A 21,468-nucleotide genomic window follows, 5' to 3' on the forward strand; every position below is an offset into this window, starting at 1 on the left:
AGACTACCACCCTCGGTGTGTGTGTTGCATCCCGCAGAGGTGGGAGCTTCATCACAGGACCCATAAGCCTGAATTAATTAATCCCACAGTGGGGCAGTTAGCATTGTTACAGCAGTAATGGGGGATAATATTTAAGAAATATCTGTAAAAAAAAAATAAACACAAGTGTTAGTTCAGATTGTCTGAATTCTCTGGATGTGGACACAACAATATTGCACATATCTGATGGTGCATGAATTCTTTCATGAGTAGAAATACTGAGAGAAATATTAATATTACACAGATTTTAATCAGTCAGACTTTATTTATGCAGCACTGTTCATGCAAACCGAATGTAACGCAAACTGCTTCACAGAATTAAAAATGCAATAAAACAACACAAACGACCTCCAACATCGTGTTAGAAATGAACGACTCGCTGACGTAAATAAAACACGCAATGAGGAGACACCAGATGAGCTAAAACGAAATCAAATAGGATAAATAAATAAGAAAAAATGAAATATCTGTTGTTAAAATACGGATAGACGGGTGAAGGGCAAAACAGAANTCATCACAGGACCCATAAGCCTGAATTAATTAATCCCACAGTGGGGGAGTTAGCGTTGTTACAGCAGTAATGGGGGATAATATTTAAGAAATATCAGTAAAATAAATAAACACAAGTGTTAGTTCAGATTGTCTGAATTCTCTGGATGTGGACACAACACCACTGCACATATCTGTGATGGTGCATAAATTCTTTCATGAGTAGAAATACTGAGAGAAATATTAATATTACACAGATTTTAATCAGACTTTAATTATACAGAACTTTTCATGCAAGCGGAATGTAACGCAAACTGCTTCACAGATGAAAGAATTAAAAATGCAATAAAACAACACAAACGACCTCCAACATCGTGTTAGAAACGCTGACGTAAATAAAACACGCAACGAGGAGACACCAGATGAGCTAAAACGAAATCAAATAGGATAAATAAATGAGAAAAAATGAAATATCTGTTATTAAAATACAGATAGACGGGTGAAGGGCAAAACAGAAATCAAAATTCATAAAAGCAGAATTAAGACTGAGAAAAAACAAAGCAATAAACACGTTGAATAGATGAAAATGTGTAAATAAGTGAATAAACAGAGAAATCAATAAATAAAACAAGTTCTAAGAAGAGTAATAAATAAATAAAATCAATCAAAAGCCTGACTAAATAAACAAATATTGCACAGATTTGTCTGGAATTAGAAAAATTTAAATGTTGCACAGATTCTAGCATATGAAGGAAAAAAATATTTAAAAAAATTAGAATAGAAATACTTCGAACCAACACAAATACAAATAAATAAGAAAAATACACTAAAATACAAAAATGCACAACATAGTGTAAAATATTCTACAATTAAAAATGAACTAAAGTGAAAAATGCACCGTAAGCTGTCAGATATACAGCTTGTTCTGACATCTGCAGGTTGTGATTGAAGCTGTCCTGCATGCTGTTGTTTGGAGGAACACCTGGATGAAGCTCACACAGGTGCAGGTGAGAACATGCAAACTGCACACACACACACACACACACACACACACACACACAGGTGACCTCCAGGTGCTGCTGTGTTTTCATCCAGCGTGTTTTACAGGGTTCTGTGCGGCTATTTTTAATCTTTATTACTGTTTTTTAAACGTGCTTTTCTGCTGACCTGCTGCCCCTTGTGCAGGAAAGTAGTCCCGGCCGCTCGGATCCTTACAGCGCCACCTGCCGTTGGTTGTGCGGCTCCAGCTGAGTGCTGAGGCTCTGTGTGCATCCGACTCTCCGCAGGGGAGGAGGGGGGGGAGGGGGGGGGATGCCAGATGTAGCCGCACCGCGCATGCGCCTCAGCCGGCAGTAACCCACTCCGGGAGGACGCCCGCTGTCGGCCGCTTCCCGCCACTGCTGCGCCGGCTTGTTTACCCCACGGAGCCGCACACAGAAACCCGAGGCCCCGCCGGAGCGCTACCGGGACGAATTAGTTTGATTTTTTCTGTCTCATATTTGCTTAATTGGCCAAATTGATTGACAAACCAATCAAGAGTTTTAATGAGCCGGGGCTCGCGAGGGGGAGATTATTTATGCTAATCAAGTAGATGTCACTTCCGCCCCTTTTATTTGCGCCATTTTGGATAGGGCAGTTTCTCCGCTGGATGTGTATTGTCTGTCAGAGAGGAGAATGGGCTCAGCGTTATCCGCTGCCAGGCAATCATAGGCACCGTTTATCACCGCCGGTAGTTGTCCCCCAGCGCCGGGACATGTGTCCGCCCTCACCGCTCCGGGGAATGGAGGTTTTGATTGTCTCATGAGGCTCCCGACCAGAGGGAAGAGGACAGCCCGTTGTCGGCGAGGGACAGTCGGGTTTGGAGGGTAGACCAACGGCCGGGCGGCTGGCTGGCTCTCCCCTCAGCGAGGCGAGTTGTCACCTGAACGGACGTAACCGAGATATCCGAGCGGCTGGGAAAGTGTCCGCACGTCGCTTCGGGCAGCCCGGAGGTGGCTCGTTTCACTCGGACGGGAGCGCTGGATGTGAAAGCAGGTAAACTTGTGTGTCATACCGTTGTCGGGCTCCAGCCTTCGGGCGGAGAGAGTTTGCTGCTAGCAGCGGCTACCTGCGGAGATGCGATGGGTGGCGGTGAACTACAGCTGAGGTAACTTGGCTGTCGGAACACTCTGTTTAATGGAAGTAGCGGCGGCGCTAAGTTGAATTACTTCTCCTGCGGGTTTGTTTGTGACACTGGGATGTGATTTGTAAGGAATCGCGAGCAGGAATGGCAGATTTAGTTTAAGAACAGCCCCATGTTGTTGGTGCGAGTTGAGCTAGCTTAGCATGCTAACTTAGCGCCGTGTGCCCCCATTCTTTGTCAGTGGCAGCAGCAGCAGCAGCAGCTCCCTGCCAAAGCTATCGATCTGGATTCTGCCAGATGTTGATCAGAGATGAGATCCACTGTTATGATCTGGCCTGTCGTGTCCACACCAGAGCAGATATTCAAATGTGTAAGGAGGAGGGGAAGCTGTTGGAAGTGTAGCTGGTGTAGTTTTGTGTTGTGACACAGAATTTATGGGATCATGCAAGTTTTTTTTTTTGTTTTTTTGTTTAATCTGGAAAACCAAATCTTTAAAGGTGACACTGGGAGGGTTGTGATGCACTCATACCTTGACCTATAAGGTGGGACATCATGGTCATAAACACTATCTGTGACTATCTATTTGTACATTCTTTTATTTCTTAAATATAACATGTGGGAGCTTTAATTTCCCCCCAGGGGATTAATAAAGTATCTATCAATCTATACAACTATGTTAACACACCTGATGTACTGACGGATCACAACTTTCAGGTCTGCAGACAGGTGTGCAGTGGAAGTGACACAACTAACCTCTGTGCAACTTTTTTTTTTTCCTCTGCCATCACTGTAGATGTCACCTGAAGCTGCAAACATTATAGGAGAAGAAATGTAAACAGCAGCAGTAGGATTGAGGAAACCTGAGGCTTTGGAGGCCTTTTTTTTTTTTTTTTTTTCTTCCCTCTCCTGTTTTTCACCACTGTAAAAGGGGGAAACCTGTTTTCTGCCAGCAGAGCCGAGCAGCCTCCTCCTGCCTCTCCTCCCTCCCATCTCCCTCCCTTTTCCTCCCACTCAGTCAGCCTCTCCTTGGCTTTTATTCCTCTCTCTCCCTTTTTTTTTTTTTTTTTGCTTCCTCCCCCTCCCATCCGTCGCCCCCTTCTTTCTCTCACCCTCTTCCATTTTCTCCCCCCTCCGAGCCTGTCTGTCCGACCTCCCTGCCTCCCTCCCTCCCTCCCTCCCTGCCTCCCCATCCCTTCCCCCTCTTCCACTTCCGTCGCTCGCTCTCCGTCCTCTCCCCTTTCCTCTCATCTCTCCCTCACCCCCCCCTCCACCTCATCCTCTCTCGCCCTCCCCCCTTGCCTGATCTCTCTCTCTCTCTCTCTCTCTCGCCTCCTTCTGTCCCTCCCCCTTCCTCCCTTCCAACATCCCTTCCCTTCCCTCCCCCCTTCTCTCTCCCTCCACTGCAGACATATTGTAGAGGCTGCTGCTGACTCAATAGGAGGCGCCATTCTGTGATGGTATTGCGAGGCGAGGGAGAAAAAAAAAAGGGGGCAGGCAGAATATAGGTAGGCTTACATAATGGAGGCCCTCTCTAGCGCCACCTACGAGTAATGGGAGGAAGCAGGGAAAAGAGGCAAGAGAGGGGAAGTGTAAGACAGACAGACAGACAGACTAGACGGGATCCAGGCAGATCGACAGAAATCTCTCTGGGTCACACTGTTGGTGGAACCTCACATTGTTGCCCCCCCTTTTCTTCTTCTACTGTTTTCTAGAGAGTGAAATAAGCTGAGGTGTTCGCAGGGATTGTTTGGGACGGTGCAGTTTGTTGTCACCGAGTTGCCTTTGTGTCATTGTGCGCCGGTGACCTTTGACCTCCCCACCTAGGTGCTCTCACCTGAATAGACAGAAGTGGGTTTAATAGGATTTACTTCCTCTGGCAAACCGTGACTCCGTAAATGACAAGTCTATCGGCGGTGAATGGGAGGATGCTGGTTTGGCTGTGTTTTGTATGGAACCAGTGGGTTTGTCTTCCTGTTTGCCACCTTTGGATGCTGGCGTTGGGTTCAGCCAGCTCAGATCAAAACTTCGGTGTGCCGTAACGAGGAAAAGATCATTTTGTGTGTTGTTTTTAGTAGCTTTAGTGGACATCAGGTCCATGACACAGAAATATACCTGCTGATCATTGAGCTTAGCTTTGCGTATATGATGAATAATGATAGGGTTTACTTCCTCTGGCAAACTGTGACTTTTTAAAGGATGAATCTATCGCTAGCTATATCTGAGTGATGAATGGGAGGATGCTGGTTTAGCTGTGTTTTGTAGTTAGGTTCAGCCAGGTCCAATCAGAACTTCAGTATGTTTCACACAAAAAACAAGATCATTTTGTCAACAGAGTGGCTGCGTAGTTCCATCGGCAGGAAGATTCTCTGTAAAGGTGGAGCTTCTTCACACTTCAGTTCTGGTTGCTATTTGTTGACTAAATAATGCAGATTGCCTACTAGTTGTATATTTGTCACCAGCGCTGGGGTAGACTGCTTGAATGCAACTTAACTTCCCATATCTGTCAGAAACCATGACGACAAAGTTTATCAGAAACCCTCCAAGTCTAAGTTCTGTTTTGCAGCTTCAGTCGACATCACGATGCTAAACTGTGACCGCCGTCATCCTCGGTAACAAGTTACTGAGCTTAGCGTCGTATCAACAGTCATCTTTTTACATTCAGTGTTACTCTCCAAAATGCATTGTGCGTCTTTGCCGCTGCGTTTGCGCCCCGTCTTCGCGCGCTACCGACACCTGTCAATGTGTGAAGCGGCGCGAGCCTTTGGCAGCGTTGTGCATCTCGTCACCGGTGTGGGTGAGCATCCTCGTGCACATGAATGACACATCCAAAACAATGACCCACTCACAAAAATAAAAAAAGAAAAGAGAACGGCTCCGTAGCGCTACTACAGTTCAAAAACTCCACAAGGTGCCTTTTTATGTTTTGTTGTTGTCGAGTCCAAAAAGGTTTTCTGGAAAGCTGTTTGTGTGTCGTCAGCCTATTAAACGCTTTGTTGTGGAATTAAAGCTGGCCTGTCTGACATGAAGAGCACAGGTGTAAGTAATTATGTGTATTTTTATTTTTAAATTCCATTTAGCAGCTTTTGTTTTTGGGGGTCTTGTATTGTTGGTTCTGGCTCGCTGTCACACTGTCGTGGCCTACTGGGACTCTTGAATAGAGCACAGCCACGGCTAATGTTATTCCTAACACCTGTGATTTGGGAATAAGAGAGCATGTTTTGGCTTGATAATCTATTGCAGAATAACCTCGTGACCCAGGCGACTCTTCCTACAAATGGGACAATGACGAGTTGTCTGCAATTATGTCTTAATGCCAAAAAGCACTAATTTAACAGATGGTTAAAAGTTGCCCGTTCACACGTCTGACTGGGTTTTTGAGCTCAGCTTCCTCTTGAGCTGCTATCAAAGGCGAGTTAACTGTTTACCTACTGACCCGTGGATTCAGTTAGCAGACACCTGTCCAGATTCTACCTTGAACCTGTTGATGACACGCTGTGTGTGTGTGTGTTTCCTACCCAGGCAGGCAGAATGTTCCAGCTCCCTGTCAATAACCTGGGCAGTCTGCGGAAAGCGAGGAAAAATGTCAAGAAGGTCCTGGGAGACATCGGCCTGGAGTTCTGCAGAGATCACCTGGAGGTAAGCAGGCCCAGACTTCGCTGTTTCTTAACAAGGGTCCAGAGTTTCCTTTCGATTTCACGTTGACTACATCACATTCTGAGGTTTCTTCTTCCAGAAGCATGTGGGTCAGTTTAGGAGTTGTTCCTTTACGTGGCTCTCTGCATGAAGTTCTTCTGTAAGATCCCTGCACGACTGTAGAAGACGTGTTGTGGTGTGGATTTATGAACTGGATTCATATAATGTAGCACTGGCAGTGTTGTGATTGCCCTCTCTGACACCGTGCACTCGTTCTGTTACGCCTCACTTAGCGTTGGAGAAAGACGCTCCTCTGGCTTAAAGCAGAACCTCAAGACGGAGCGTAATGCAGCTTCTGGTTGTCTGAGTCGTGTAAAGATCTTGGGCACAAACTGGGGGAATTATACAGATTTGCTTAAATTAGAGGAGGTTTGAAACGTCTTTAGGAGGACTGTGAATTCTGTCACACTTTCTGATGTTTGACAGGGTGCAGCAGCAGCAGCACGTGTGTCATTCACTTAGACGTGACAACTCCGGACCAGAAACTAAACTATTGACTTGTTTTCTAGCCCCAACATGATGTAAACACTTCTCCCAGAGGACATTAAGTTTAACTCTGTGACATATTTCTGAAAAATAGTAAAACTGGAATCCTCTGTCTAATCAGCGTTGGCATGCAGAGGCACATTTAGGAGTCGTGCATAACAACAAATCTGTTGCCTACGGTTACCCAGAAACCTTCTTTGAGCCCCTGTGTAAAGGTGCACCATCAGTGAAGCATGCAAGAACATTAAAATAATATCCACATTTCTACATATGTCTAATATGTCTGCAGACCTTTTTTTCCATCATGATTGCATCTTGTTTTCATCGTGACCTTCTAATAATCTTAATCCTTGTTGTTCGGTAGGACTATAAAGACTTTACTCCTCCTGAGGTGTACATAAAGCACACAAGCTGGGAAGATGTGTGCATGTGGGAGCCGTCACATACCAAAGTCCAGGTATGTGACACGCAGACGTTCACTCTCACAGATGTCTTACTGTGATTCTTTTGTGTTATTATTATATGTTGTGTTGTTATTATTTTGTTATTGTGTTGACGTCACAATAACATAAAAATGTATGAATGCACTATGTTTTATTTCTCTCGGACAAAGAGCTCATGAAGTCTTTCCTCTCCTCTGTATCTCCAGGACTACAGATCAAAGCCTTTCTGCTGCTCCGGCTGCCTCTTTTCATCCAAGTACTTCTCTGCATACAAGAGCCACTTCCGCAATGTACACAGCGAGGACTTTGAGAACAACATTCTGCTCAACTGCCCCTACTGCACTTACAATGGCAACAAAAAGACTCTGGAAACGCACATTAAACTGTTCCACATGCCCAATAACGCTGTGCGGCAGGGCCCCGGTGGGATGGTGGCGGGAGCTGGTGGGATCATGATGAAGGACGGGATGCTGAAGAGGACTGGGGACAGCGTGGAGCAGGCGGTGTACTACTGCAAGAAGTGCACCTACAGGGACCCTTTGTACAATGTGGTGCGAAAGCACATCTACCGGGAACACTTTCAGCAAGTGGCCCAGCCCTACATTGTGAAGCCTGGAGAGAAAGCAAACACTCAAAATGGCGGCTCAGCTGGAAATACAGACGGTAGTAACACAAACAATGTTAGCAGTAACCAGATTCACTGCAAGAAGTGTCTGTTTGTTCCGCGGACCTACGAGGCGCTTGTTCAACACGTCATTGAGGACCACGAGAGGATTGGCTACCAGGTGACTGCAATGATTGGACACACCAGTGTGATCGTGCCCCGTCCCAAACCCATCATCATGATCCCCCCCAAAACACAGGGAGACAAGACCATCATCGGGATGGGTCCTAAAGGGGCAGTCATGGCCACCACCAGGTCTCCAGGCTCACAGCACCTGGGCCGAGTCGTCATCGCATCCAAGACCGGCTTCACTTCTCAGAGTCTTCTGGCTGGAATGAAACACGATGCGATAGGATTAAAGGCCGGCACCATGCAGCCGTTCTCTATTGGCAACCAGCAGGTGAGGGTTTCTTTACCAGGGAACGCCCAGGTCTCTGTGCCGCAGCAGTCACACGCAGCAAAGCAGCTTATTTCAAGCGGCAGCCTGCGGAGCCCAGTTGTTGTTGGTTCCTCTTCCTCACTCAAATCCAACCCTCTGGGTTCACGTGTTCAGGCAGCGGCTACGACTGTGGCCTCCGTCACGGCCAAGAAAGGCGGCTCTTCAGTGCTCGGCACATCTTACACCCAAAAGTGGAAAATCTGCACGATCTGCAATGAGCTCTTCCCAGAGAACGTGTACAGTTCTCATTTTGAGAAAGAGCACAAAGCAGAGAAGGTGCCTGCTGTGGCAAACTACATCATGAAGATCCACAACTTCACCAGCAAGTGTCTCTACTGCAACCGCTATCTCCCCAGTGACACGCTGTTAAACCACATGCTGATCCACGGTCTGTCGTGCCCGCACTGCCGCGCAACCTTCAATGACGTGGAGAAGATGGTGGCCCACATGCGGCTGTCGCATCCAGACGAGAGGGTCGGTCCACGAACTGACTCTCCTTTGACCTTTGACCTTACGCTGCAGCAGGGCAATCCCAAAAACGTTCAGTTGATCGTCACTACGTACAACATGAGAGACGCCCCCGAGGAGTCGGTGGCGTTTCACGCTCAGAACAACAACACCTCCATGTCCTCAGCCTTGTCTGCTTCTCTAATATCAGGCAAGAGGTTGATGCCTCAGCATCCACCCAAAGCCCCTTCAGGAGCCGCTGACGGTGCACCAGCTAAGAGCGCCCCGCAGGCCTCAGTGCCCTACAAGAGGGACGTGGGCAAAACACTGTGTCCTCTTTGCTTCTCCATCCTCAAGGGCCCAATCTCAGACTCTCTGGCCCACCACCTGAGAGAGCGGCACCAGGTGATCCAGACGGTCCACCCTGTAGAAAAGAAACTGACCTACAAGTGCATTCACTGCTTGGGGGTTTATACGAGCAACATGACCGCCTCCACCATCACTCTACACTTGGTGCACTGTCGAGGTGTCGGGAAGTCCCAGAACGGACAGGACAGCCGGGCGGCTCATTCTTCTCGGGTCAGCCAAGCCCAGAGCAGCACTCTCAAACGGGCCAGCTTTGACAGTTCTGACACTAGCGCACCAAAACGAAGGAGGCCAGGACCTCCTGGGGAAAGAGCCCACCCTCGGGACAGCAACGGTCCGTCTGCGTTCATAGAAAATCCTGATGAACCTGTAGTTCTGGCTCTGGACCCCAAAGGACATGAAAACCATTCGTATGAATCCCGGAAGGCTTTTCTAACGCAGTACTTCAACCGGGCGCCGTACCCCACACAGCGGGAGGTGGAGAAGCTGGCGTCCAGTCTGTGGCTGTGGAAGTCCGACATCTCCAGCCACTTCGTCAACCGGAGGAGGAAATGCGTACAGGAGTGCGAAACCAAGGGCTCCAGCGTGCTGCTCGGCTTCAGCATGCACGAGCTCAGCAAAGTGAGTCACGAGCTGGCGTTCGTCCAGGACGGCACGTACGAGGGCCGGCAAAGCAAGCGACGGACGTCCAGGACGCGTATGGGGGTGTCGGAGGAGGCGCTGCAGAGACACCGCGAGCTCGTGGCCGCTAACGGCGCTCCAGAGGGAAAGTCGTCCAGGAGCGTGGAAGGTACGAAAGCGTCCGCCCCGAATCCCAACTGTGCCAGCAGAGACCAAACCAAGACAATCAACAGCCTCTTACCACAGAAAATGCCTCTAGACCTTTCCGAGCCCATCGCCATTGACTCTGACAGTGATGAGGAAGAGCAGCAGAAGGATACCAGGGAACTAGAGGGAGAGGTACGTCACCATGGTAACCAGCAGCTTACTGGAGCTAAAGAGAGAACGGAGCCAAGGACAGGGGCCAAGATTGTTTCAGATCTGGATGATATGTCAGACGATGACGACGACGACGACGATGACGATGATGACGAAGACGACGACGACGAGGACGATGATGAGGACGAAGGGGGACACGTGGAGAACGGCTTTGGGCCTGCAGAGGGCTCAGGACGGCCGGCTGCTAAAGGAAGAGACACGCTGCCCATCATTATTCCCAAGTTTGTACCGTCATCTGCAAGAAGCGGCAGAGACGGAGCCCAGCTGGGCAAACAGCAGGTCTGACTGATAGGAATCAAAGAAGACTCACGCAGTCACAGAGACGCTGAAGATTTGATTCACGCCAACAAATCTGCCTCGAGTGGACCGAAGGACGCCGCGTGAAGGAGAGAACTCTAAACAAGCCATCCAATGACGCTTACAGGCAGGACTCTACGAGCAGCTAGGATCCATGTAAAGATTTGTGAACTCAATTTTAATGTTTTTGTTGTTTTTTTTTTTTCCCCTCAAATGGTCAAAGACAGTGAAGTTACACCAAACAAACAGAAAAAAAACGTTTTTTGCCTTCTGTATACTTTACTACATTGAGATAAGGAGTTATTAACATTGATTTAGCCGCCGAGCTTCAAACGTGGCTGAAACTGTTGAGTTGTTTTGAGGTGTAGCTCTGAAGCTGACCAGATAATCCATCGTTTTTCATGTAGTTCAATACTGAGATAGCTAGTGTAAATTTGTACAGTCTTTTAGACATGTTTGGACAGACGTTGCCGTACATGTACCCTTAAATATTTGCTATTACCTGTGTGTAAGGTAGCCTCATATGTTCTACATCGGTATGCTTAACAATAGGTGTCGCTTTGGTGGCTGGTATTTTCTCATATGTTTATTTTTTAACAAAAAAAAATAGTTTTGTTTTTTTTTTGTTCTTTTTGCAAAATAATATATCTATATATATGAAAAATAACAATTTTTGTTTTTGCTTTTATCCTGATTAGATTTTATTTTTTTATGTTGATCCTTTTTTTTTTTTTTTTTAAATTTGTTCTGTTTCTAAAAGAATAGTGGCACCAAACTATTCTGGTTCTCTTACGATATAAAGGAGCATTTCTCCTCTTTTTGCAGCCTTTTGCTCATTAGCCTCGACTCGACTGTACTTGCTTTCTATTTTCACAACTTTAGCTCGATGTTTCTTTTTTCTCCCCACAAGAACTGGACAGTATCCACCATTCTGACATCCGCAGAAGTAAAAGCCTTTGGTTTTTTTTTCCGTTCCCAAAAAAGATAGTTGTGTTCAATATGTGTTCTTTGAATTGTGTGTATTTGTTTTATGTTTTCATTTTTCACTTAAGCATTTATGAACAATAAAGTGCTGTAATTGTGCTTCTCACAGAACCGCTGGTGGCGCTGGTGTCATTGTTCGGAGTAAAGAACGGAGGGATCGGGCACTAAGAGGGATGATTTGTGCTTGTTGGTGCACAGCGATAATTAGCAACGTTTAGTGTTTTTCTGTTTTGATGTTGTAAACCTTCAGTTGTCTGAACTTTCTAGCTGCATCGTGAGTTTAGGCTAAATCTTTGTCACATTCCAGACACTGAAGCAAAACATGCGAGTGGTTAAATCTTCTCTTTCAACTATTTTTTCCCCCAAGATAAATCAGAAAAGCCATCAGATCGTTTTACAGATACAGAAAAAATTTGGGAAATAGTGCTTGAATTGAAGTCCAAGAAGGGAGAAGACACGATGAGCACGAACCCGTGATGAGGGTTCAGAAGTTTGTTTTTTAGGAGTCACGCCAGAAAGATTGGAATCAGCCGCTGATTTGAAATGCTGCACTGTTATCTCCAGTCAGATGTTTAAAAAAAAGCATCCTGCAGAACAGTGTTTTCTGTTAAACTGGTAGATTAATCTTAGCAACTGGACCTGCTTGAGTTCCTTGAAGACGTTTCATCCGAGACGCTTCATCAGCTCTGACTGACTAGTTCCACATACTGATATTCTTAAGGAGTCATTAACACCTGAGTTTTGGTTTCAATTGGAGGGTTAATTGCTCCTCCCCCTCGTTAGTGTCCTTACATAACGAGGGGGAGGAGCAACAAGCCTCCAATTGAAACCAGAACTCAGGCTTCAAGTCCAGCTGCTACGATTACAATAACCGTGACCTGGATGACTGAGAATCTAAACGTTTTCTGTTAAAATGATGCATACATTGAGCAAAAAATGCATTTTTTTTTCAAACTTAAAATAGGCGGTGATGCAGGATGACTAGTGTTTTTTTGCCTTCACCTTTAAGCAGAGCTAAGTCGACCATTTATCCAACATGGAGCCTACAAGGGGAGCAAATGAGCTGGTGTCAGTATGATTTAGAGGAGCTACAAACAGGTGACAGCAACACGTGTTGAGCCTCTACATGGCGTCAGAGCAGCTCCAGTGCTGCTTCATAATTGATTCTGTGAGCTCTGCTGGGGAGGATAAACACCACTTTTACAAAAAGATATTCGCTCCGTTGGCGTTTTGACGACGGTGATATAGAGGTGTTGATCTCCCCCAGGTGTTCACGCAGGTCGATACCTGCTCGTAGCGTAGCATCGTTTTCGTCCAGTGACCCGTCTTGCCCTCTAAATGGGGCCGCGGTGATCCCGTCAGGATAGAAATAGTTCATCATCGGGTGAAGGTGATCGCTCGGAACAAGTATTGATTTGCAGTGAGCCTTTCCTCTGGCAGCAGCACACGCATTAGCCAAAATATAGCGAAGGATGATTCATGTGACCTTAGTTTGCACATTTCTATCGACCGGCGCTGATCGTTTTTGCACCGCTAAGCTCTCTAATGTGAATCCGTCTTTGCAATGTGGTGATGCTGGACTGAAATCTTACTGTACAATCCTTCTCCTGTCATCCATGTCTTCATGTTGCACTAATTCACGTGTAGATCTAAATCCAGCCTGAGCGCTCTTTGTGACTGAAGCTCCTGCCGTCAGGAGCCCCGACTCCTCCAGCATCGCTCAGATCTTTTTCCTTTCCCCGCGTCGATACAGGATCAGAACGAACTGGGTCTGCTTAGCATTTTTTCTAAATGCCACCCAGCATGATTAGGTGTTGGCTGTTTTCAGATTTGTTCCTTTAATTCTCAGTTAGATGTTGCTGAAGGTTTCCAACATAAATCTTTTCTTGTTCTCTACGTTAACAATTAGCTGATAAATGAATCCTCTGTGGTTCTATGAAGCACCAACAAAGACACCTGCTCTGTTTTTCTGCTTCTTTTTTTTAATGTGGTGTCATTTGTTGGCGTTTTCTAAATGAGTTTTGCCAGACAGTCAAACATGCGACCTGCAGGTGTAACAATGATCCTTTCTCTGGAGTCAATTTAATCAAGAGGGAGTTAAATTTAGCCAATTGAATATTCCATTTTACCAATCAGGTCAGAATTATCTTGACATATCCATTATCCATCAGCGCATCTTAATGAGGTTTTCATTGTTGAGACGGTGCAGTGAGCGATGTCTACTGTGGCTGAGATTTCATTACCAGTGCAGTACAGAACCTATATATATTTAAATAAAGTGCACCTTGAAGTTAAGACACACGAAAAGCAGGTTCCAGGAATATCTGGCATCGCTTGGTAACCGTGAAAAAAGCAATTTAGCCTCACAAGATCAGAGCCTTTCTTTGTCTTTTCGTTTTTTTTCTTGAGAGTTTGTAGTGTGCAGAGTAACGGCGTCATCAATATGTATTTTAGCATTAAAAATACACGCAAAGGAGCCGTGATGTGTAAGGAGGAGGAAAAATAGTCATAAGATTAAGAAACTTTATGCAGCTGAAGTTCTTCACATGTCCAGAATTAAACCATTTCAGGACTGAGGCTAAAAAGCTTGTCCCTTTTCTGGGTTTCTGGTATAAGAAAGTCCTAAGACTAATAAAAGTTCTTTACATGGCTGCACTGTGGTGATAAAATCAGGCAGTTACAGATGATTTTGTTGGTGTCAGATACCTGCAGTTTGTCCATTTGTGTTCTGGTTATGCATCTCTGCACTCAGATGTGCAATAACATGTAAGAAAAGCATAAAAAATTATGAAACTTTATTTACACAGCTGAAGTTCTTTGCATGGTGGCACCAGGATGAGGGCGATTTTAGTCATATGGGATGATTTTGGGTGTCAGATATGTAGAGTTTGTCCATTTCCTGTTCTAGTTGTGCATGACATGTAAGAAAAGAAAAGAAAATAGTCATCAGAATAAAAGTTCTTTACACGGTTGCTCTGTGGTGTTGAAATCAGACAGTTCAAGATGATTCCTGGTGTCAGATACCTGCAGTTTGTCCGTTTGTGTTCCTGTTATACAAAACAGTCGTGCGATTATCTAACTTTCTGCAGCTTAAGTTCTTTGCATGGTGGCACCAGAATTTAAAAAAACCTTTCAGGACTGAGGTTTAATAAGAATCAGCTGCCCTTTGGTTGCGCGTCTCCACCAGTTATGGACCCAGTTTGCGTGTCATATGTGGAGGAGCTTTGGTAGGAACTAGAACACTACATTATTAACTCTTTGCTCTCTCAGAGTCGAGATCAATCAGATGAGACTGACATCCAGTGTTTTACCAACTCTGGGTCGGATCAGACGAGCCTCCGCTATGTATGATTTATTAAAAAAACCCCATCGTTTGCCACCCTGGGAGGAGGAGGAGGAGGAGGAGGAGGAATCTAAAATGGAGGGAAATTACCCCCAGTGCAAGAGGGAGAAAGAGGCAAGACTCTCCTTGGCTGGCTAGTCAGTGTTGCTATGCTGTTGTAAGGAGGCGAGAGGGAGGGAGGGAGTGGTGGGGGAGTCTGAAGGAGAGAGAGAGCGGGAGAGAGAGGCCTGGCTGGCTGTGGGGGAGGCGGAGAGGCCTCATCTGCAGTGCTGTGTGCAGAAGGAGCGCTTAACAGCCTTTCAGCGAGGGGGAAGGGGAGGCGAGAGGGGTGGGGGAGAGGGAGTCGGGAGGAGAGGGGTGAGGAGAAAGATGGCGGTGGCTGGCGGAGAGACTGGCGCCCCCTGTAGCCGGAGGAGGAGAGGCCCCGGCGCATCTCAGACACAAAGAGGAGCTGCTGAGACAAAAAATAATAATTAATTGGGGGTTGAAGCGACCACGGGGTAGTTTTTTTTTTTGCCCCCACCTGACCCTGCGTCCACCTGAGCGGAGGGAGGGGGGGGTTAGAGGTGAGGGGCGCCCCCTGTGGGAAAGTGGCTTCCTCTCTGCAACACAAAAAACAAAAAAGAAAGAAAGAAGGAAGGAAGGAAGGAGGAGGTAAATAACAACAAATCTGCGATGTTGGTGGATGCAAAATGTAAAAACTTCCCGATCTCCTGAATATTGCATGTCGCTAGAGGTCATCCAGATCAGGGCGCCGCGAAGAAAAACTGGGACAATAACACCAGCAGAGAGAAGAGGGGAGGTGGAGATAGTGGAGGAGGAGGAGGTGGAGGTGGAGGGGGGGAGGCTAAAGAAAGGCCTTGCAGACTGCGGGGGAGACAAGAGGCCTCTTCTGCAGTGCTGGGTGATGGAGGTTGGAGGAGGGGAGGACTGGGAGGTGGGAGGGTGGGTGGGGGAGACAGAGAGGGATGGTTGCAGAGCTAACCCACCGCTAGCGCCTCCTGCAGCCGCGACAGGGGAGCTGCACGCGGCAAATGATTCATGGAGAGAATAGGACGGTGGGATTGAATCATTCAGGAGGCAGGAGGAAAAATGCGATATGAATAGACAAGAAGGGGAGAAAAGAGAGGGAACGTGAGCGAAACCTGAGCAGGAGGCGGCTGAAATAAAGAGGAGGAACCCGGGAGGAGCTGGGAAAGGAGACGGAGATTTAAGGCATGATGGTGGACACTGTGGACCTGCAACATGAGTGTGACATCTAGAAGGTCAGAAGAGAAAGAAATGTGACCAAAGTTGTGCAAATATTCAGTCAAGTCCTAAAACTAGTAAAGAAGAAGATGAATCGCATTTTAAAGAACCGTTCTCAACCTAAAGACATGACAGAACCCAGTGTTTGACTTATTTTAAAGCTGCACCGACTGAAATTTACACAGATGTTGGTGCTGAGGCATGAAAACACAGAAGTATCAACATCTACAGAGTCCGTCTCAAGGCTGTGGTGTTGCTCTCAAAGACACTTCAGCTGAGATGAAGACAAGACGGAGTCCAAACCAGGACTCAGTCCAGTTTTATCTACACACCATCAGTTCACATCACATGTCTTGTTTAGACGGTAAAAACCTTCTAAAGTTATTTATAGAAATTCAACAAATCCAGAGTTTCCTTCAGATTCACTCTGAGTAACAGTGGGAAGAACAACTCCAGCAGAACCGGGCTCAGGGAACATCTGGCCTGACTGGTCGGGGTGAGGGTGAAGGGCATCAGAAGTGTTTTTACAAACACCTTGTTTGCAGCTACACAGCCAGATGTGGGAAGGAAATATCTGCAAAAGACAAAGAGTGTTGTTGTCAAGACCACCTAAACCAAGACCGAGGCGGGACACGACCACAGTTCAGTTTTATTTCTGTGGCGTCAAGTCACAACATAACGCCGTCTTAATTCACTTCAGACAGTAGAAACCTTCCAAAATCATACAGAGAAGCTCGACAAATTCAAAGTGTATCTTGGATTCCCTTTCAGCAAATGTTTGCCAAAAGTGAGGAGAACAGCTCCAGCAGAACCGGGCTCAGGGAGGTCAGACATCTGCCTCGACCGGTCGGGGTGAGGGTGAAGGAGATCATGAGGGCAACGTGTAGAGGCTCAGAAAAGAAAGAAATGTGACTAAAGTTGTGGAAATATTTAATCAAGTCCTGAAACTAGTAAAGAAGAAGGTGCATCGTATATTAAAGAACAGTTACCAACCTAAAGAGACGACAGAAGCCAGTGTTTGACTTATTTTAAAGCAGCACCGATTGAAATTTACACAATCTGCAATAAATGTTGATGCTCAGGCATGAAAACACAGAAGTATTAACATCTACAGAGTCCTTCTCAAGACTTTGTTTGCAACCACAGCAGTCCAACGTGTGAAGGGAAAGTCTCTGGAAGATGGTTTTGTTGTCAGCGCCGCCCAAACTGAGACCAGAACAGAACAAGACAGATTCAGGACCAGGATGTAGCACCGGTTCACAACCTCATGTCATCTTCAGACAGTAAACAGCTTCCAGAACCACACAGAGAAACCCAATAAATGCAGCGTTTCCTTCCCTTTAAGTAAGCACTTAAACTCCAGAGGAACCAGGCTCCAGAATCTGCCTCCACCAGTCGGGGTGAAGGGGTAAGAAGGCAGAAGCATAAACACTTTGGAGGCTGATCAGAAATGTGAAGCTCCAGATCCAGAGATACCTGCAGAGAAGATAAAAAACTAAATCCAAGGGAGAGAAGACACAAAGTTAGAGACGTGTAGTGGTGGTTTATAAAAGTCTGGAGAAGAGAGGAAAGGACTGCAGTGTTTCATCCGTTCTGTTCAGTTTTAGAGGGAGGCTGGAGGATTTGCAGCTACTGTAGCTTTTATCAGATTAAATCTTCCACTTTGAGAACGCTTTGTCACTTAAGGAGATGACAGGATCCACATTCCACAAGAAAAATGGAGGAGAGCTTTTCCTTTATGCCGTCAGTTATTACGTGACCTTTTGCATTTGTGCTGATGACCTGAAGCTTTGTCCGGAGATGGAAGAAGTTTAGAATGTGCAGAGAGGCTGACCTTGGAGCCTCGAGCATCGCTTTTGTAGCTCACTTCTACCCATCAGTGAAGGTAATGAAGTTCGTGACCAGAACCTGCTTTTTTTATTCGTATCAGGGAAGCAGGAAGTGTTGTGCGATGGGGAAGCAGCTCGTCACATGTCGCACACAGCCTCCCGTTTGCCTGCAAAGCGCAAACTTTCCAGGACGTTGCATGAATGAGGCTGTGGAGAGCGAGGCGGGAGGAATCAGCGAGCTTCAGTGGGGGTCCTGCAGTGAGATGGAATGGAAACGATGAGCTCTGTGAGCGGGGACGGGGAGGCAGCTGCTGGCGGCGCATGTAGGAGGAAGGAGGATGTGTGCTGCATCACGCTGCACATATTGCAGAGGTGGCAGGAGGGCTGAGCTGCAGGGAGGTCAGACGCTTTATCTACAGAGCGGGAGGAGCGACGAGCTGCTGCAGAGGGAGCAGAAGAAAAAAAAAAACCCCGTTGCTCCGGTAATTGGAAAGACACGCTGATTCCTCGGCCTGGTGAAGTGTCGGAGGTCAGAGGTCGAGGATGTGGAGCAGCAGAGAGTCACGTCAAGGCCACAGATGAGCTGCTTCTGGCCACATGAAGGACTGGAGCTGCTGCTGCTGCTCAGTGCAAGAACTAGACGAGTGCAAGTCTGGAAGCTCAGCCTCCGTCTGGAAACAGTGCACTGCTGCAGCACCATGCAGCTTTGACAAACACACACATACATTAAATGCATCATGTTTCCATGTGTGTCAGGAGCAACAATCAGATTTCAAAAGACACAAGTTTCCATTTCTTTGCAGTCTGACCGACTTGTTGTGAAACATTCAGAGAAAAATAATCTAATATAAAATATGTAAATCTAGTATTCAGTTCTGATTCAGTGTTTGTTTAAATTTGAAAAACAAAACAGAAGAAAAACAGCGAATAGACAAGACAGCAGGCTAACCGCTGATCTGAGCTCAGTTTGTCTTCTGGTGGTCATTTATGGTTGGTTTGTGTGTCTTTGTGGTCATTTTGTGTCTTCTTGTGGTTGTTTATAGTCATTTTTTCTCATTTTGTGTCTCTTTGTAGTCATTTATAGTCGTTTTGTGTGTCTTTGTGGTTGATTTGTGTCTCTTAACGGTCATTTTTGCATCTCCCTGTGGTTGTTTGTAGTAATTTTGTGTCTCTCTGTGGTCATTTGTGGTTGTTTTGTGTGTCTTTGTGGTCGATTTGTATCTTTTTGCGGTCGTTTATGGTGGTTTTGAGTCTCCCTGTGGTCATTTGGTGCCCATTTGTGGTTGACTTGTGTTTCTCTGCAGTCATTTTGTCCGTCTTTCTGGTTATTTTGAGTTTCCTTGTCATCATTTGTGTTTCTTTGTGATCAATTGTGGTTGTTTTGTGTCTCTTTGTGGTCATTTATGGTTGTTTGTTTGTGTCTTTGTGGTCATTTGGTGCCCATTTGTGGTCATTTATGTTTTTTCTGGGTCTCCTTGTCATCCTTTGTGTCTGTTTGTGATCGATTGTGGTTGTTTTGTGTGTCTTTGTGGTCAATTTGCAGCTCCTTGTGGTTGTTTGTAGTCACTTTGTGTCTCTTTGTGGTCATTTTATGTCTCTTTGTGGTCGATTGTGATTGTTTGTTTGTGTCTTTGTGGTCATTTGTGGTTCTTTTGTATGCCATAGTGGTCATTTTGTGTCTCTTTGTAGTCATTTGCGGTTGTTTTATGTGTTTTAATGGTTGATTTGTGACTCTTAATGGTCATTTTGTGTCTCCCTGTGGTTAGTTGTAGTCTTTTTGTCTCTCTTTGTGGTCGTTCATGTTGGTTTTGAGTCTCCCTGTGGTCATTTGGTGCCCTTTTGTGGTCGACTTGTGTTTCTTTGCAGTCATTTTCTCCCTCTTTGTGGTCATTTATGTTCGTTCTGAGTCTCCTTGTCATCATTTGTGTTTCTTTGTGATCAATTGTGGTTTGTTTTGTGTGTGGTTTGTGGTCAGTTTGCATCTCCTTGTGGTTGTTTGTAGTCACTTTGTGTCTCTTAGTGGTAGCATTGTGCCTCTATGTTATCATTTGTGGTTGTTTATTCGTCTCTTTGTGGTGACTTATGGTTTGTTTAAGTGTCGTTGTAGTGATTTGTGGTGGTTTTGTGTGTCTTTGTGGCAACACAGTGCACACTTAAAAACACACAATGCATTACGGAAAACCCACAATGCACCCAGAAGTTTAAATAAATACAATATAATACTGACAAGTCTTACTGCTTATCACAAAAAAAAAATCCTTTATTTGAATTTGTACGAGCACATCTAGTGGATGGTGTGGAGTCACGAACAGCTGTGCTTTCATGTCACATTACTTTTAGATTATAGATTATATATATATCTATAGCAGATGGAATAACGTTTGAAGAAGAAAAAACACAATCTTCCTCTTCAAAATGTGCCCGTGTTGGCTTCATTCCCTTCAGGGTTAGAGACAGTTAGAGCAGCTACAATAAAAACACATTTAACATCGGAGCACTTTTTAATCTGTGAAAGGAGTCGCTCATGAAGAGTTATCATCTCTCAGCTCTGCAGTTCCTCAGATTGGCAGAAAACCCTCCTGTACTCGACCTACCGACAGGACGGTGGAACGTTTAGCAGCTCCAGAGCCAGACTTCTTGTTTTAATCAGACACCAAAGCAAAGCTAAAAGAAAGTAAAACACGCCTTTAAATGAGCTCTAAGTTTGCTGCAAGTGTAAATAAGCAACCGTAAACTCAGAGTATCAGCTTAGAAGGTTATAACGAGTGTGAAATTGGTTATCGCAGGTTTAATGTGCAAAGTTAGACGCTGGTCTGATCTTTAAAGCAGCTGAGTCAGGAGTCAAAAGAACACAATGTCAGTGTTTAGCTGAAGTTATACGGTCGAACTTAGATGGAAATCACTTTTTTTTTTACAAGGAAACTTCATCTAATGTTCCTCTTGAGTCCTAAATTAATATGACCAAATATGAATCACTTGACTTGATCATAAAACTTTACAGCTGGTGGCCTTTCGCTGCTTCATAAAAGTCCCTGTAACGAGTGTCCCGAGGATCACTTCCATTAACAGCGACTTTTTATTTCCTCCACACGAGCTTCATCTTCGTTCTGGTCATTGATTTTTAGCGTAGTTTTGCTTCGTTGTTTGCAAAATTCTCAGGAAACGTTCCCGAAACATTCTATAACTTTACCTACAAGTCATTAAAAAGATAAAGAAAATGTTTTAAAAAATATTTTAATTTCTAGGAATGTTCCTACAAAGTTGACAAATGGTTTTGATGTGAACTATCAGAGGATGCTGTCAGACGATGTTCCACGATGATAGAAGAAGAACGTTCTCGAATCAACGTTCAGTAAATGTTTTCTGAGCGTCAGATGATTTTTACAAGACGTTCCTGTGATTTGATGCATTAACGAATGTGGAACATTCAGCCTGCAATGTTCTGGGGATGTTTTAAAGATGTTGTTGAGGGAACATATTATAGAACGTTCTTCTGGGAAACATTCGAATAATCAACATTCAAAAACTCTTGTCCAGAACTTGTCGAGGCCTCAGATGTTCTTCATACAGAACGTGTCTG

General features: G+C 45.5%; 1 protein-coding gene across 1 annotated transcript; it reads left to right on the top strand.

Moving 5' to 3' along the window:
- The first annotated feature begins 2,230 nt into the window (after positions 1–2,230).
- adnpb (activity-dependent neuroprotector homeobox b) lies at positions 2,231–11,137 on the top strand. The gene is made up of 4 exons (XM_008288258.1): positions 2,231–2,562; positions 6,170–6,286; positions 7,194–7,286; positions 7,479–11,137. Exons 2-4 carry the CDS (start codon positions 6,179–6,181, stop codon positions 10,470–10,472), a joined length of 3,195 nt encoding a protein of 1,064 aa, XP_008286480.1. The 5' UTR covers positions 2,231–2,562; positions 6,170–6,178; the 3' UTR covers positions 10,473–11,137.
- Positions 11,138–21,468: the final 10,331 nt, after the last annotated feature.

This window comes from Stegastes partitus, unplaced genomic scaffold (assembly GCF_000690725.1).
Source record: "Stegastes partitus isolate 25-593 unplaced genomic scaffold, Stegastes_partitus-1.0.2 Scaffold549, whole genome shotgun sequence".
NCBI classification, from domain to species: Eukaryota; Metazoa; Chordata; class Actinopteri; family Pomacentridae; genus Stegastes; species Stegastes partitus.